We start from the raw sequence: 16,136 nt of genomic DNA on the forward strand, positions 1-16,136 counted from the left end.
CCACGCCATTCCCTTCCCCATCCTCATCCCCTTGCCCATCCCATCCCTGTGCCATCCCCACCCCTTTGCCCACGCCATTCCCTTCCCCATCCTCATCCCCTTGCCCATCCCATCCCTGTGCCATCCCCACCCCTTTGCCCACGCCATTCCCTTCCCCATCCTCATCCCCTTGCCCATCCCATCCCTGTGCCATCCCCACCCCTTTGCCCACACCATTCCCTTCCCCATCCCCACAGCATTCCAGCCTGTGCCCTGCCCATGGTAACCCTGTGCCAGCACAAGTTCCCCACTGTCACTGCTGCTGCACCCCCACCACCCGCATGCCCTCAACACTGTCCTGCCCTGTGCACCCCTGTGCCTATCACCCCCATGTCCCCGCTGTCCCCACGCTCTCACTGCCACCATCCCAATGCATCTTCCCCATCCTGCACCTGGGCCCCAGTGAATAAAGGGATGGGGTCAAGTCCTGCCCCTCACTGCCTGATGCTGGGGCACCCATTCCAAAACCATGGGGTGATTCCCCTTAGTGCTCATAGGTGATGTTGGGAATAGGAGAGCTCTGCCCTCCCTGCACCAAAACACTGGCATTTCACCCCAATTCCTGCACGGGACCACACATCCATCACCAAAGAAAAGCCCTTTTATTGTTGCTGGGAGGGATGGGGAGGAGCAAGCAGTGGGGAAAGAGCCCACAGGGCCACGGGGGGAACGGGTACCCTCAAACCCATCCTCTCCTACTTCTAAAGCAACACCAGGGAAGAGACTCAACAAGGGGAAGGTGGCGGCTGGGCTGGGCTCTTCCTTGTTCACAGTGAATTTGGGGTGATGGGGGGGGGGTCCCACACTCATGGGAGACAGACCAAAAGATAGACCCAAACCCTCCTTTGGCCTTGCTGGGCGCCCTCCATGGGAGCTCATTCACACAGCCTGGAGCGTGGTTTGGGGACAGGGAAGAGAAGAGCAAACCCCTGTGGTGGGGACAGCAGAGGGGGACGCTCACGGCGAGTTTCAGGGGTGGTGACAACGCTGCAGAGGAGGTTTCATCTCTGCAGGTGATGTTAAACCCCGAGAGATGCTAGAGTCAATGCAAGGGCCTCGCCAGCGAGCCAGAACGGGGAAAGCTGCTCTGCTGCGGCCACAGGGTCAGAGGGAGCGTGGGGAAAGAGGCAACTTGTTCCCTGAAAATGCCCTGGAAGGGATTTGTCATCCCTTATCCCTGAGCCCTGCAAGAAAATTCAGAGCCTGACCCAAAGGTAGGAGCACTGCAGGGCTCGGGATGGGACCGGGGCCTTCATCCCAACCAAGGGCTGGCAATAGGGGATGGGAGAAGGGAGCAGTGCTGGGGTCAGCCCCACCGGGAGCGGGGCGATGGCACCAGTGTGGAGAGAGAATCAGAGTCAAAAGAGGAGGAAATCAAAGGCAGAGCCGTTGGGAGGAGCGGGAGGAGCCTGGCAGTGAGCCCCATGGCCCCTCACTCGATGAGCTCCACGTAGTTGGCCGGGAACATGCCAAAGTGGCCGTCGGGGCCGTAGCCGCGCCACCAGCCCTCATCGATCATCTCGATGTTGGTGATGATGTTCTCCGGATCAAAGGAGATCTCAGTGTCATCAGCTGGAATGAGACAGAGCGAGGGAGGGAAGTGAGAAACAGGCGTTAGGGGAGAAAAGAGAGAGAAGCCAACGGAGGAAAAAGAGAAGCCAGAGGAGGCCACGGAGCTGCTGCGAGGGCTGGAGCAGCTCTGCTCTGGAGCCAGGCTGAGAGAGCTGGGCTGGGGCAGCCTGGAGAAGAGAAGGCTCCTGAAGGGGAGACCTGAGAGCAGCTCCAGTGCCTGAAGGGGCTGCAGGAAAGCTGGAGAGGGGCTTGGGACAAGGGCCTGGAGGGACAGGCCAAGGGGAATGGCTTTAACCTGCCAGAGGGGAGACTGAGCTGAGCTCTTAGGCAGAAGCTCTTCCCTGTGAGGGTGCTGAGGCGCTGGCACAGGGTGCCCAGAGAAGCTGTGGCTGCCCCATCCCTGGCAGTGCTCAAGGCCAGGTTGGACACAGGGGCTTGGAGCAAGCTGCTCCAGTGGAAGGGGTCCCTGCCCGTGGCAGGGGTTGGAACTGGAGGAGCTTTGAGGTCCCTTCAACCCAAACCACTCCAGCTCCAGTTTGGGTGCAAGACCCTCTATGCAGTAGCAAGATGGGAACAGCCTGGACCCAGCAAACCCCCCTCCCTAGGGTCAGAGGGGAAGCTGGGCTTTGCAGCTCCTACCAGCCTGGTAGTCGTAGAGCGCCCGGGCACAGATCCCCTTCCCCGTCAGGTCCGGCTGCTGGTACTCCACCGGGTACTCGTATTTGGCATCATCCACATGTTCCTTCAGGAAGGAGAGAGAAGAAAAGGAGTTACCAGTGTGCACGATGCAGCTCGGGCTTTGTTAGCAGAGCAAGGGGCTGCAGAACAGGCTCTCACCACCCCAACACAATGGGGTGCACATCACAGAGCATCCTGGTTCCCTGGATGGACTGGGAGGTGTTGAACTGCAGGAGAAACAGCGGGAAGGAGGTGTACAGCACCCTGCAGCGCCCAGAGACTCGCAGCAGCCCCCCCAGGCTCAGAGCACTGTGTGCAGGTCCCAGATGCCCCCCTGGCTCTGGGAAGCTCACACCAAGTGTCTCTGCTGGACTCCTAAAGGAGCATCATAAGCAGAAGCACCAGAGACCGGCAGCAGACAATCCCTCTGGCAGCCAGTCCACATCCCTTGGGATCTCTGCTGCAGGCAGTGGTTCATCACCCCATGGATGCACCCTTGAAGCTGGACCAGCTCCAGTTTCCCCACTCCTGCTCCTCTGGAAGCTCAACACTTCCAGACAGATTTGGGAATGAGAAAATCAAGTCTGTCTGAAATGCTTCTGTGTTTGAGAGCCGGGAACGGGCGGATGACTAAAGGGGAGGAAACCACACGGCCACCGCATCTCCAAGGGAAACACTGCAGCATGACACAACCCCGCTATTAGCCAGTGGAGAAGCTGACAGAGCACACCACAGAGCTGGGCTTTGTCTGCTCCGCCGGACTGGGACGTGCAAAGCAGCAGGAGGAGAAGAGGCTGCTGAGAGCCTCCCCCATTGTCACCTCCTGGGGCAGTGACACCGGGGCCGGTAAGAGGGGCTCAGCACCAGCACCACTCCCTGTTGGCAATGGGAAGGATGCAACAGCATTCCCACGTGGATGCAGCCCGAGCTCGGCACTGATTCTAGCTCCCATGGCACCAACCCGAGGGGGTTCTTCATAGATGGCCGAGGAGTCCGGTGGCTCCTCGTACAGATTTGCCTCTTCCTCGTGGGAAGCTGGGACGCTGGAATTGTACCCAGAGTCTCGCCCTGTGAAAGAAACACACGGGATCTCACCATGGTACCCCCCCAAAACCTCCCCCTGGCCCCTCACTTGTCCAGCTCCCGCTCCAGGCTGAAGTGCCACCAAACTTGTGGGGCATGGATGTTCCCTGACCTGTCCTGCAAGCACAAACCCAGCCGCGAGGCCAGTGGGGGCTTATGGAATGGTAGGAAGGACAAGGGAGAGCCCCAGGATCTCCAATGAGGGAAGGAATAAGCTTGCTCGGGATGAACCATTCCCAAGTTGCTCCTCAAGCCTGACGGGGAAGGCTTGGTGCAGAGACCCTTGTCAAGAGCAGCATCTAGTGGTGACTGCGGTAGCCTTGGGCAGGGCCGGGAGCAGCCTGGGGACAAGCCAGCAGGGATGTGAAGCCACACGAGGACAAGGGAACACCTCCGTGTCACCCTCGGCCCATGGGGAGACCCTCCGGATGCAGCCAGCCCTCCTCCAGATCTGCTCTTCCCCCACACACCGCCTGGAAGAGGACAGAGCATCTCCCCACAGGCAGAGCAAGCTCTTCCCTGCATGGGTCCCTCTCCCTGCCATCGCCCCAGTGAGGGCAGCGATGTGCAGGCAGATGGGCACTGCCAGCCCTGCAACCCCGCACTGACAACAAGCACCTGTCCTCTGCCTTCACTGGGTGATAGAACAGCCCTGACCGCACGAGTGCTCCTGCACGGGGCCAGGAAAGGTCCTTTGCTTCTGTCAAAGGCATTTTGGAAAGGCCTGAGAGCAAACTGCACATCCCCTGCAGCAGGAGGGGCTCTGGGGGTGCACAGAGCTGAATTGCAGCCTTTCAGCCAGGAGATGCCCTCAGCCCCTTGGCCACTGAGCTTTCTGCTTATCACAGACTCACAGCCTGGTCAGTGTTGGAAGGACCTTAAAGCTCCTCCAGCTCCAACCCCTGCCACGGGCAGGGACCCCTTCCACTGGAGCAGCTTGCTCCAAGCCCCTGTGTCCAACCTGGCCTTGAGCACTGCCAGGGATGGGGCAGCCACAGCTTCCCTGGGCACCCTGTGCCAGCGCCTCAGCACCCTCACAGGGAAGAGCTTCTGCCTAAGAGCTCATCTCAGTCTCCCCTCGGGCAGGTTAAAGCCATTCCCCTTGGCCTGTCCCTGCAGGCCCTTGTCCCAAGCCCCTCTCCAGCTTTCCTGCAGCCCCTTTAGGCACTGGAAGGCTGAAGGAGGAAACGCAGGGACCTCCCCACCAGGCAGCAGGAACTCACTCGCCTTCTTCCCCAGCCTCAGCATCACACTGAGCCCTTGGGACAAACTCTGCTTTCTGGCCTGAAGATCTGAACCAGAAACTCCAAGCCTGGCCTCAAGCTGCCCATCTGGGACTGCCGGTGGCAAGCGCTGGGTAGGTGAGGAAGCAAGGCCACGTACCTGCTGCGGGCACCGGAGAGGCTGGAGGCGTCCCCCGTGCAGCAGAGGGGATGAAGGCGGTCGGGGCAGCGCCCCGGGCAGGGGACCCGGGGCAGGCAGGGCTCGGCACTGAGTCCACCTCCTTCTGCAGGAAAGGGCTGCGAAGCTTGCCTAGGACAGGAGCGGGATGAGCTGCAGGAGCTGGGCAGGCACTGAGGCTTCCAGCCATGCAGCAGCAGCTCCGTGGCCCAAAGGGCTCAGTTACTGAGGGGGGCTGTGGGATGCTTTTTGCCGTAGGAGCCCCCAGCTCCATTAGCCTCCTGAGCAGGATTTTCCAGCTCTAATCCTGGCTGTGGAAAACAAGTTTGTCTCCTGGTTACAGCAGGAGCTGCAGCACAAAGATGAAAAAGGCATTTGGGGGGGGGGGGAAGAGTTCTGGGGAGGATGGGGTCACCCAGCGCTTCCCGCAGGATCTCTGGAGCACCCTGAATTCCAGGCATTAGGAGCAGCAATGGGAGGGGTAGGATTCAAAGTGGGCCTTTGGCAGAAGGTAACTATCCGCTGTTATCTCCTCCATCTACGCCTCCGAAGACAAACACAAGCAAAGCAGGAGAGTTATGAGGTAAACCCTACCCCAGCACAGCCCTCAGCAAGCACCAAGACTCACAGGCCCACCCTCAGCCCCTGGGTTTTATCAGTGCCAGGGCCTCTGTCTCCCTTTCCACCACTGGAAGCTGTCAAATACTAGGGAGGGAAACCCCAAGGGGTTTTGTGCTCCTATCACAGGAGTGCTTATTCCAGATGAACTCCAGATACCTGGGAGGAGGCTGAGCTGCCTAAGAGCAGCCGCTCACCCAGGGCTAGCACGTGTGCTCAGCTACTTCCTCAGCTGCTTTCAGCTTTGCTTTCTCAGCTTCCTGGTTTCTATCTGATCAGATGATAGATCAGATTGGTCTCTTCTGAAAGAACACGCTCCTGCTTAGTTCAGCCAGTGGAAAATGGGTGGAATGAATCATGGACCCAGCCAGGTTGGAAAAGCCCTTTAAGCTCATCCAGTCCAACCGTTCCCAGCACTGCCAAGGTCACCACTGACCCACGGCACTGAGGGTGTGTGAGCACTGCAGGGACGGTGACTGCAGCCCTGCCCTGGGCAGCCTGTTCCAATGCCTGAGCACCCTCTGGGGAAGGAATTGTTCCTCAGCTCCATCTAAACCTGCCCTGGTGCAGCTTGAGGCCGTTTCCTCTTGTCCCATCCCTTGTTCCTTGGGAGCAGAGCCCAGCCCCTCCTGGCTCCATCCTCCTCTCAGGCAGTTGTAGGGAGCAATCAGGTCCCCCCTGAGCCTTCTCTTCTCCATCTGAGCCCCCCCAGGTCCCTCAGCCCTTCCCCATCACCCCTGTGCTCCAGGCCCTGCTCCAGCCCCATTGCCCTTCTCCGGCCCCCCTCCAGCCCCTCAATGTCTCTCTTGTAGTGAGGAACCCGGAGCTGAACACAGGATTCGAGGTGCAGCCTCACCAGTGCCCAGTGCAGGTGAATGGATGGCAGCCAGGACACACCATGACAGGGGTCCCTTTCTGCCATTAATGTGCTTGATTTTCACTTTAAATATGAAGTTTAAGCTTCAGCAGTAGAGCCAAAGCATGAAAACTCTCACCCCTGCCGCTAAAACCTGGCACAGCCCCCAGCGAGAGCCTTCCCATGGAAAACTACATGGGCTGGGTGTGACATTGCCCACGGCAGAGAACACGGGGGGGGGGGGGGGGGGGCAGGAACTGTGGCCTCACAGGGAACACACAGACTGACCCCGGACCGGGATCAGGAGCCGGCTCCCCGCTGTACCTGGCTGCGAAGCTGCTGCTGTGTCCACTGGCACCGACCTCTCCCTCTGCTTGAAGATGTCCCGGGGGTTCACCTCTCTCTGTGCTATCAGCGAGGCAGCCTCCTGCAAAGGGAAGACCCCACGGTCAAGGCACCCCTGGAGCCAAGGCAGGACGGGAGCGGGGAGCCTGGCTCTGTACCTGCGCCTTCTCCACTGACTCGCTCCTCGTGCAGCCCTTCTGCCGCCTGGCCTCGTACTCTTCAGCTCGCTCCTTCTGCGGCACAAGAGGGTTTGCTGCAGCCTCGCTGGGGGCCCGGCCAGCCCCCTCCCTCCCCAGGCAGCCCCAAGGACCAGAGAGATGGGAACAGGGAACAGGGAACAGCCACGGTGCTGGAGGGTGAATGAGGAGAAACCCCCTGGATCTGGGAGGGAGACGGACCCAGGGATGGCTCGGGATAAGGACTCGGTTTCCTCCAGGCTCTTCTCCTCAGGCCAGAGCATGTCCGTGGGTCTTCCCATGTCCCCCACATGCCACAGCAGTGCCCGGGGATGCCTGGGGAGCTCCTCCATCACCTTCCTGCCTCTGCCACACAGCACCCTGTGCTCTCCATCACGGAAGGTGGGTGAAGAAATGGGGCTAACGCTGAAGCTCACCCATTGCTGCTGCTCCTTGTCCCTGTTCTCTGCCTCTTGCTGCTGCTGGAGTCTCCTGAGGAGACAAGTGACAAAGTGAGGTTAGCAACCAGGCAGGACGAGGGGTTTGCCCTGCATGGGGCTGCTCTGGGACCTTGCCCCGCTGAGCTACACAGGGAAGAGCACAGGAAGGATGCTGCCCCTCACTTCTGGGCCGGATGAGGAGGCACAGGCCACCCCTGAAGCTGTGCAGGGGGCAAGGGCAAGGAGAGAGGGGCAGAGCAGCAGAAGCTCTTCCTTCAGCGGCACAGACACGAGCATCCAGCACAGAGGGGCCACGCAGACTTCCTCATCCGAGCTCCAAACAGGAAGGCAGTGCCCGCTGCTGCTGCAGAGCGAGCTCCACCACCCAACACAGGCTCAGAGAGGAAGGAAATCAGCAGAGAGAGGGCCCTGCACAAGCTGCCTCCTCTCTGCAGGGCTCAGAGCCCCCGCACCAGCCAGCCTGAAGCCCTGGTACCCCACAAACAGCGGCTACGGGCTTCAGAAACGTGTTTCAGAAGCACCCTACAAAGGGAGGCCTTGGTCCTGGGGCAGGGAGAGCCATGGACGATGCGGGACGAGCAGCCAAGCCTGGTGCTGGTCTGGCCAGGGAGATGCTGTCTCCCCCCAAGGGAACATGCAGCTGGGGGAAGCCCCCAGCCTGGCCAGCCCTCCACCACCGCTCCAGGACAGTGAGCAAGGGGAACACAACCCCTTCACATCAGCAGGAGCAGGGCGATGCTTGCTCGGGCCGCACAGGCACTAGGAGAGGGATCAGAGCCCCGAAGGCACAGTGCCACGGGGCTGAGCCTGCCCCAGTGTGACCTGAAGCCAATCCCCTCCGCACCCACTGCCTTTGGGGGGTTTAAGTGGAACTGCAGTGACTGCAGCAGCAGGGAAAGCACAGACAGGAGCTGAGGAACAACCCTGCCTGCAGCTCGGAAGCGGTGGGGACAAGGGTGGAGAGCAGAGCCAAGAGATCCCCGAGAGCAGGATCCAGGCAGCGCCAGTGGCAGGGACTCACTTCTGGGCTTCGATCTCATTGGATCTCGCTTTGTATCTCTGCTCCCTCCCTGCAGCCTCCTGCAGCTCCCGCTCCCTCCGCTCCCGCTCCAGCCGCTGCCGCTCCTCCTCTGCTCTCCTCTTCTCCTCCAGCCGCCGGTTCTCTTCATCCTTCTACCAGGGCACACACAGCAGAGCACGGGCTTAATGCTGCTGGGCCTTGGTGCCACCGCTGCAGCCCAGCGCTGCCCTTGCAGCAGGACCCAGCCCAGCTCCACACTCCCTTGGGGTCTGGAGCCCTGACTCCAGGCAGGTCAGAGAGGGAAGGTGTGGACGGAGAGAAATCTCCCCCTGAAGCCTCATCCTCCAGCACCCACCTCAGCTTTGGCCCAGAAATTATCTTTATTGACCCTCTTGATTTCGGACATTGCGTTCGTCTTCTGGTAGACAGAGCCCTGGGGGAGGCGAAGGCAGCACGCGTGAGCAGCAGGCACTGAGCCGCCGCTGCTCCTCTGTGCAGCTGGGGCCCAGGAAGCCCCCATGGAGCCAACTCACCACAGGAGCCTGAGGGCCCGAGTCCTGGAACTTGCTGTTCTCCTTGTGGAAGCTGTAGTTGGCCCCAGAGGCCTTGGCCACCTTCTCCATGATGAGTTCAGGCTCCACGTCCTCCTCGGCGCGAGCGTTGATGGTGACATGAGCCCCCTGAGCAGGAGGAAAGGCAGCACAGGAGTGAGAGGGTGGCTCTAGAAGCCACTAAACCCATCACGCTGCCTTGACGGGTCCCATCTGTGCTCCCAGAGCTCCCAAGGGAAGGAAAAGGGCTCAGATGAGTAAAAGAGGTCACCAGCCACGTTAAGATATCCCAATGCTGGGTAAGCAAACATTCCCTGGGGCTCAGAGGGGCTTTTTTCCCCCCCCCCCTGCAGTCTCCAGAGCTGGTTTTGACTGCAGAAGGTTTGGGTTGTGACAGTGGAGGGAGTCCTGAGGCTGGGGCAGCGATCCCCAGCCCTGCTCCTGCCTGCAGACACCTCTGTGCCACCCAAAGAGCAGTGTGAGCCAAGCAGGGTCCCCATGGCCGTTCCCTAACCCAGGGGCCATGGACGTGGGGAGGAAGCAGGGAAGAGGAGCAGACCTTTAAGAAGTTGGCTATGGTGCTGAGGTGGTTGGCACAGGCTCCTTTCCTCACGTCATTCACACCTTCCCCAGTCTGTGAAGAGAGTGTTCAAGGCCAGGTTGGACACAGGGGCTTGGAGCAAGCTGCTCCAGTGCAAGGTGTCCCTGCCCGTGGCAGGGCTTGGAGCTGGGGGAGCTTTAAGGTCCCTTCCAACCCAAACCATTCCATGATTCTATGACAACGGCCGCACCAGGAGGGCTCCAGGCTCCTGCCCGTCCTCAGGTGCTTCACTCAACCCATCCTAGATGGGTTCAGAGCCATTTCCCAGCAATGTCACCAGCAGCCAAGCGAGCTCCATGGCCAAGAGAGCTGCAGCAGGGAAGTGAATCCTCCCTCTTTCTCTTTGCCTGCGTCCATGGGGTTTGGGCTACACGCCCACAGCAGTGGGCACGGTACGTCCTTGGTACTGCAGCTTGGGGGAAGGGATTCAATGTGCTGGGCGTGAGCAATTCCAAAGGGAATTGAAGGGAGAAACAGTGATTTCTCCCCCGAGGCCCTTCCTGGGAAAGGTGAAGGCCAGTCCCCACTCACCCAGTTGATGAGGACATATTTGGGCAGGCCGGAGTTGGGATCCTTCACCCTGCAGAAGGCGTACATCACCTTCCCACTGTTGAGCTCCTCCACCATCTCCTCCAGGCCACCATCTGCCCCAGGAGAGAAAGGAGATGCTGTGAGACAGGAGATCACGTACACGTGGTGGGAACGGTGCTCCCTACCCCAAACCACGCTGCGAGGAGAGCCCGGTGAGCACCTCCACCACCAGCAAAGAGCCTGGGGAGGATCAGAGAAGTCCTGAGAAGCAGAGGAGGAACCGGCTGGGCCTTGGTCCCGTCCCACCTTCCACCTCTGGCGCTTCACCAAGGAGGAAGTAGAGGAGAGACCAAGAGGCTGGTGCAGGGTAAAGCAAGAGGAAACCCCGGCTGGCGTAACCCCAGGGCAGGGCTCAGGGATGGAGCAGCAGAGCCCAGCTCTGCTCAGTGATCGGAGGGTGCGCGATGGGAAGCGCTGCGCTGCCCCATGGACCGCAGCATCCCTCCTGCTGCAAGCTGATGCCAAAAAACCGCCAGAAAAGGAGAGACAACGCAAAAGCATGTGTCCTTTGAACAGAAACAGCCCTCCAGAGCACACGTCCTCCTACCTGGGCTTGTCTGACCCTTGGAAAAGCAGTGACTGCTTTCCCCCAGGCACCAGCAGGAGCCGGTCTCTGCACTGCAGCAGGACCCGCCGTCGGCTTCCCCTCTGCTATTAAATATTTATGCTTTGGCTCTAAATTTGGCACCGTGGTTTCGCAGCCCGCAGGGAAGCTGAAGGCTGGAAGCCTGAAGGCGATGGGCTGGCAGGGCCCATGCTTGCCAGGTCAGTGATTACCACAGCAGCAGGTGGGGAAGGACACAAAGGGAAGTGCAGGGAGGAGCGGAGCTCCATGGAGAGGTCAGGGCTCCGCTGGCGGGGAGCAGCAGGGTGACACTGTGCCCATGAGAGCGGGGTCCACGGAACCACACAGAGATGCACGCCAAAAGTCCCCCCATCCAACCACAACTCTTCTGCCCAGAGAAGCTGTGGCTGCCCCATCCCTGGCAGTGTTCAAGGCCAGGTTGGACACAGGGGCTTGGAGCAAGCTGCTCTAGGGAAGGGGTCCCTGCCCGTGGCAGAGGTTGGAGCTGGGGGAGCTTTAAGGTCCCTTCAACCCAAACCATTCTATGAGAGCAGCAAACGTGCTCTCAGCCCCAACAGCTCCCTGAAGAGCTCCTGCTCATCTAAAGGCTCCAGCACCAAACCACACAGAGCAGGGGCTTCACCGGACTCCTCACCTGACCGCGACCACCGAGGGCTTGCGAGGAACCGCTCCCAAACGGGCAAGGCAGGAGGGGAGGGGAGCGGAGGGGAGGCAGCGAGCGCTGCAGGATGCAAAGGGAGAGCAGAGCAACCTGCCTGGCTGCGCTCCCACGGCTCCAGCTGCTGTGTGGGCATCAGCAGCCAGAGAAGAAACACACACGCTAACTTCCATCAAGGGGGGAAGCAAGGAGAGCAGAGGCCGCTCCGGCAGCAGCAGCCTGGGAAAGCCAGGAAGCGCATCCCGGTCCTTCCTTTGCGGGCAGCTGGGATCTAAACCACGCCAGGCCCACAAAGGGGCACCAGAACTTCAGATCCTTGGGGAAAAACGCAAGGAAAAGAGACCCAGAACCTGCCCCAAGCTCCCCCGTGCTGCTGCCCTCAGGGCTCGAGACACAAGCCCCATCAGTGAGGGGCCCGAGGCACAGGATCCGGCTGGATGCGGGGAGCAGAGCCCTGGAAGCAGCCCCAGCCTCACCCAAGGTCCCCCCGCGCTCACCCCCGGAGCCGGCCACGCGCAGGTCGTTGCTGTTGCCTTCGTAGGTGAACAGAGCCCTGAAGGAAAGGCAAGAGCGGAGCTGAGCCCCTGTGGCGCAGCCCAAAACCTGCCCAGGCTCCCGGTGCCCACGGGGGGGTCCTCACCTCAATGCACACAGTGCCACGGGGCCCCCACGCTGCCTGCCCCACCTGAGCCCCCCACAGCCCCCCCAACAGCACACATCCTCTGATACCCCCATAGACCCCACAGCCTCCCCCAGACACCCCCAGTCCCAACCTCACACCCCCACATCCCCGACACCCCCTCACCTCCAGTCCCTGCCATGCACCCCACAGACACCCCCACACCGCTCATTCACAATTCCCACCCCACAGCCCCACTGAGGCACCAGCCAAGCCTTAAACGTTCCCCTATGCACCCCCCAAACCCTACCAGCCACCCCCAAACCTCCTTATCCCGGGTCCACTTCTACCACCCACTCCCCCTCAGACCTCCCCATACACCCTACAAGCCCCTGGAGCACCCCAACAGACCCCATATGCATCCCACAGCCTCCCCATGCACCCCACTTCCCCCCATCACCCCCATGCACCCCATATCCCCCCATCACCTCCATGCACCCCACATCCCCCCCACCCCCATGCACCCCACATCCCCACCCACCCCTATGCAGCCCACTTCCTTCATCACCCCCATGCACCCCACATCCCCCCCACCTCCATGAACCCCACATCTGCCCCCACCCCCATGTACCCAACATCCCCCCCACCCCATGCACCCCACATCCCCCCATCACCCCCATGCGCCCCACTTCCCCCCATCACCTCCCTGCGCCCCACTTCCCCCATCACCCCCATGCACCCCACATCCCTCCCAATCACCCCCATGCACCCCACTTCCCCCATCACCCCCATGCACCCCACATCCCCCCCACCCCCATGCACCCCACATCCCCCCCATCACCCCCATGCACCCCACATCCCCCCCACCTCCATGCACCCCACATTCCCCCCACCCCCATGAACCCCACATCCCCCCCATCACCCCCATGCACCCCCCATCCCCCCCACCTCCATGCACACCACATTCCGCCCACCCCCATGCACCCCACATCTGCCCCCACCCCCATGCACCCCACATCCCCCCCACCCCCATGCACCCCACATCCCCCCCATCACCCCCATGCACCCCACATCCCCCCCACCCCCATGCACCCCACATCCCCCCCATCACCCCCATGAACCCCACATCCCCCCCCCATCACCCCCACATCCCTGCCAGGCCCCCTCAATCTCCCGTTGCGGACCCAGCCCTCCCTCCGCCGGCCCCTCACCAGTCGGTGGGGCTCCCCACCGCCACCACCCGCCCGTAGGCCTCCTGCAGCGCCCGCCCGTTCTTGCCGAGGTTCAGCGCCATGACACCGACAGCTCCCGCCCCGCCGCGCTGCCGCGGGCCCGCCCCGGAACCGCCCCGGCACGGCCCGCCCCCTGCACCGCCAGGCCACGCCCCCTCGGAGAACCCCGCCCCTTGGCCTCGAGGCCACGCCCCATACATGATCCCGCCCCTGGACTGCACGCCCCTCATTAAACCACGCCCCTTGATCTCTAGACCACGCCCCCCTCCATCGCCCAGCCCCATGACGGCACTGCAGACCACGCCCCCCAACGTATTGCCCCGCCCCTCCCGGCTCCCCCCGCCGGCTCCCCCCGAACGCGCGGAGCCCACCCCTGGGGGCCCCGTCCTTTGGGGGTTCATGGGGACCTTGACATGGGGCGAGTCTGCAGGGCCCCCCTCCCGGGGCAGCTCTCGGGGCTCCCCATCCCCCGACGGCTCTTGGAGACCCGGTCTCAACCCAGGTTTTGGGGAGCCCCATCCCAGAGCAGTTTTTGGGGTGGTTCTCGGGGTCCCCTGTCCCATCACAACCCCAGGGGTCCCCAACCCCCAGCGTGGCCCCACACCCTGCACCCCAAGACACCCAGACATGGCCCCAGTGCCCCCCACTTCCAGGGGTCCAACAGAGCCGCTCCGAATCCAGCCCTCTCGCTCCAGGCTCCCATGGATTTCCTCAATTTCCAACTTGCCAAGTTTTGCCTGGAGCCTCCACCTTATCCAAGGATTCCAGGGAAGCTGAAGCTCCTGGGGCAGCCACAGGTCCTGGAGCCGCCGAGGCTCTGGGAGTGGTTGAGGTTCCTGGGGTGTCTGAGGGTCCTGGGGTGTCCGACGGTCCCAGCTCACCCCTCCATCCCATGGACCTCCCGTCCCACCATCACCCCTCCATCCCATGGACCTCCCATCCCACCATCACCTCCTCCATCCCATGGACCTCCCGTCCCACCATCACCCCTCCATCCCATGGACCTCCCGTCCCAGCTCACCCCTCCATCCCGTGGACCTTCCGTCCCACCATCACCCCTCCATCCCATGGACCTCCCGTCCCACCATCACCTCCTCCATCCCGTGGACCTTCCGACCCACTGTCACCTCCTCCATCCCGTGGACCTCCCATCCCACCGTCACCTCCTCCGTCCCGTGGACCTCCTGTCCCAGCTCACCCCTCCATCCCATGGACCTCCCGTCCCACCGTCACCTCCTCCGTCCCGTGGACCTCCCGTCCCACCGTCACCTCCTCCGTCCCATGGACCTCCCGTCCCAGCTCACTCCTCCGTCCCGTGGACCTCCCGTCCCACCGTCACCTCCTCCATCCCATGGACCTCCCGTCCCAGCTCACCCCTCCATCCCATGGACCTCCCGTCCCACCATCATCCCTCCATCCCATGGACCTCCTGTCCCACCATCACCTCCTCCGTCCCGTGGACCTCCTGTCCCACCGTCATCCCTCCATCCCATGGACCTCCCGTCCCAGCTCACCCCTCCATCCCGTGGACCTCCCATCCCACGGACCTCCCATCCCACCGTCACCTCCTCCGTCCCGTGGACCTCCCATCCCACCATCACCTCCTCCATCCCATGGACCTCCCGTCCCACCATCACCCCTCCATCCCATGGACCTCCCATCCCACTGTCACCTCCTCCATCCCATGGACCTCCCGTCCCACCGTCATCTCCTGCGTCCCGTAGACCTCCCGTCCCACCGTCACCTCCTCCGTCCCGTGGACCTCCCGTCCCAGCTCACCCCTCCATCCTGTGGACCTCCCGTCCCACCGTCACCTCCTCCATCCCGTGGACCTCCCGTCCCACTGTCATCTCCTCCATGCCATGGATCTCCCCTTGCTCCTTTATGGATTCACACTGGAGCTGGGAGACTGTTGGAAAAAAACAAGGATTTCACTGATTATTTCTCTCTTTTAGCAGCCCCCGGACACATCCGGGCTCTCCTGAACCCCAGAGCATGGATCTGCCTGGGAAGGGGCAGCTCTGAACTCCCCATTCAGCACATGGATGAGGTTCATTAAAAGCCGGGTAATGAAACATCTGGAGGGCTGGGAGCGGGGCCGGGCTTCCCGCTATTCCCTGAGGAACTCTGGCCGGGGGGACTGGGGTCACCAGTTATCCCGACGTTACAAAAGCCTTTTCATGGAGTCTTTGAGGCAAAGCAACTGAAGGACCTTTGTGGGGCTGGCAGGGAGCGCTGGGGCTGGGGCTCCTGGGAGCAGGAATCCAGGACTGTGCCAGTGAAATGGGGAGGTGGGAATTCCGGTTGGAGCCTGGGGGTCACGGCCAGGCTGAGGGTGATGGCTGCGGTGAAGCTGGTTGGAGGTGCTGGATGAGGCCCTGCTGGGTTCACCTAAGGGGGTGCTGGGTGGGCACCCATCCCACCCTTGTGTCCCTGTCATGGGGGAACAAGGCCACTGGTGAGGGTGACACGGACACCCTGGTGGGATGGGGATGCTCAGGTTTGGTGGGGCACAGGGGTAGGATGGGGCTTCCTCGGTGGGATGGGGCCACTCTGGAGGGACAGGATCAGCCTTTGCAGATGGGGGGGGGTCTCCTATTCTGTGGAGGAATCCAAATGGGATAGGGACACCCCAGCAGGACAGGGGCACCCTGGCAGATGGGGGCACCTTTGGTGGAACAGGGGCACTGAGGTGGGAGGGGAGCACCTGAATGGGATGGGGCAGGGTAAGGACAAGGATGGAGGTACCCAGATGGGATGAGGAGTCCCTCTGGTGGGATGGGGTGTGCTGGGTGGGATGGAGGCAGCCAGCTGGGATGAGGAGTCCCTCTGGTGGGATGGGGTGTGCTGGGTGGGATGGAGGCACCCAGATGGGATGGGACACCCTGGATGGGATGGGGAGACTTTGGATGGAAGGGAGGTACCCAGGTGGGATACAGGCACCTCAGATAGGGCACGCTGGATGGGGTAGAGGAAGTCTGGATGAGATAGAGGGAGCCTGGATGGGATGGGGAGCACATGGTATGGGGGGATCATGGAAAGATTGAA

The 16,136-nt window shown here is 61.8% G+C and overlaps 1 protein-coding gene across 1 annotated transcript; it reads right to left on the reverse strand.

The window, feature by feature from the left end:
* Nucleotides 1-622: 622 nt before the first annotated feature.
* On the reverse strand, nt 623-13,215 carry DBNL (drebrin like). Its single transcript, XM_061443386.1, has 14 exons — nt 13,068-13,215; nt 11,735-11,790; nt 9,934-10,046; nt 9,361-9,435; nt 8,784-8,930; nt 8,606-8,683; nt 8,251-8,402; nt 7,206-7,260; nt 6,751-6,825; nt 6,572-6,674; nt 4,756-4,905; nt 3,251-3,357; nt 2,251-2,353; nt 623-1,611 (listed from the first exon to the last, which is right to left on the reverse strand). Exons 1-14 carry the CDS (start codon nt 13,148-13,150, stop codon nt 1,472-1,474), a joined length of 1,437 nt encoding a protein of 478 aa, XP_061299370.1. The 5' UTR covers nt 13,151-13,215; the 3' UTR covers nt 623-1,471.
* Between the last annotated feature and the right edge of the window lie 2,921 nt (nt 13,216-16,136).

The sequence above is a fragment of the Pezoporus flaviventris genome, unplaced genomic scaffold, assembly GCF_033815535.1.
Source record: "Pezoporus flaviventris isolate CSIRO_AGI_PZ_B2104156 unplaced genomic scaffold, CSIRO_AGI_Pfla_v1 ptg000353l, whole genome shotgun sequence".
Classification (NCBI taxonomy): domain Eukaryota; kingdom Metazoa; phylum Chordata; class Aves; order Psittaciformes; family Psittacidae; genus Pezoporus; species Pezoporus flaviventris.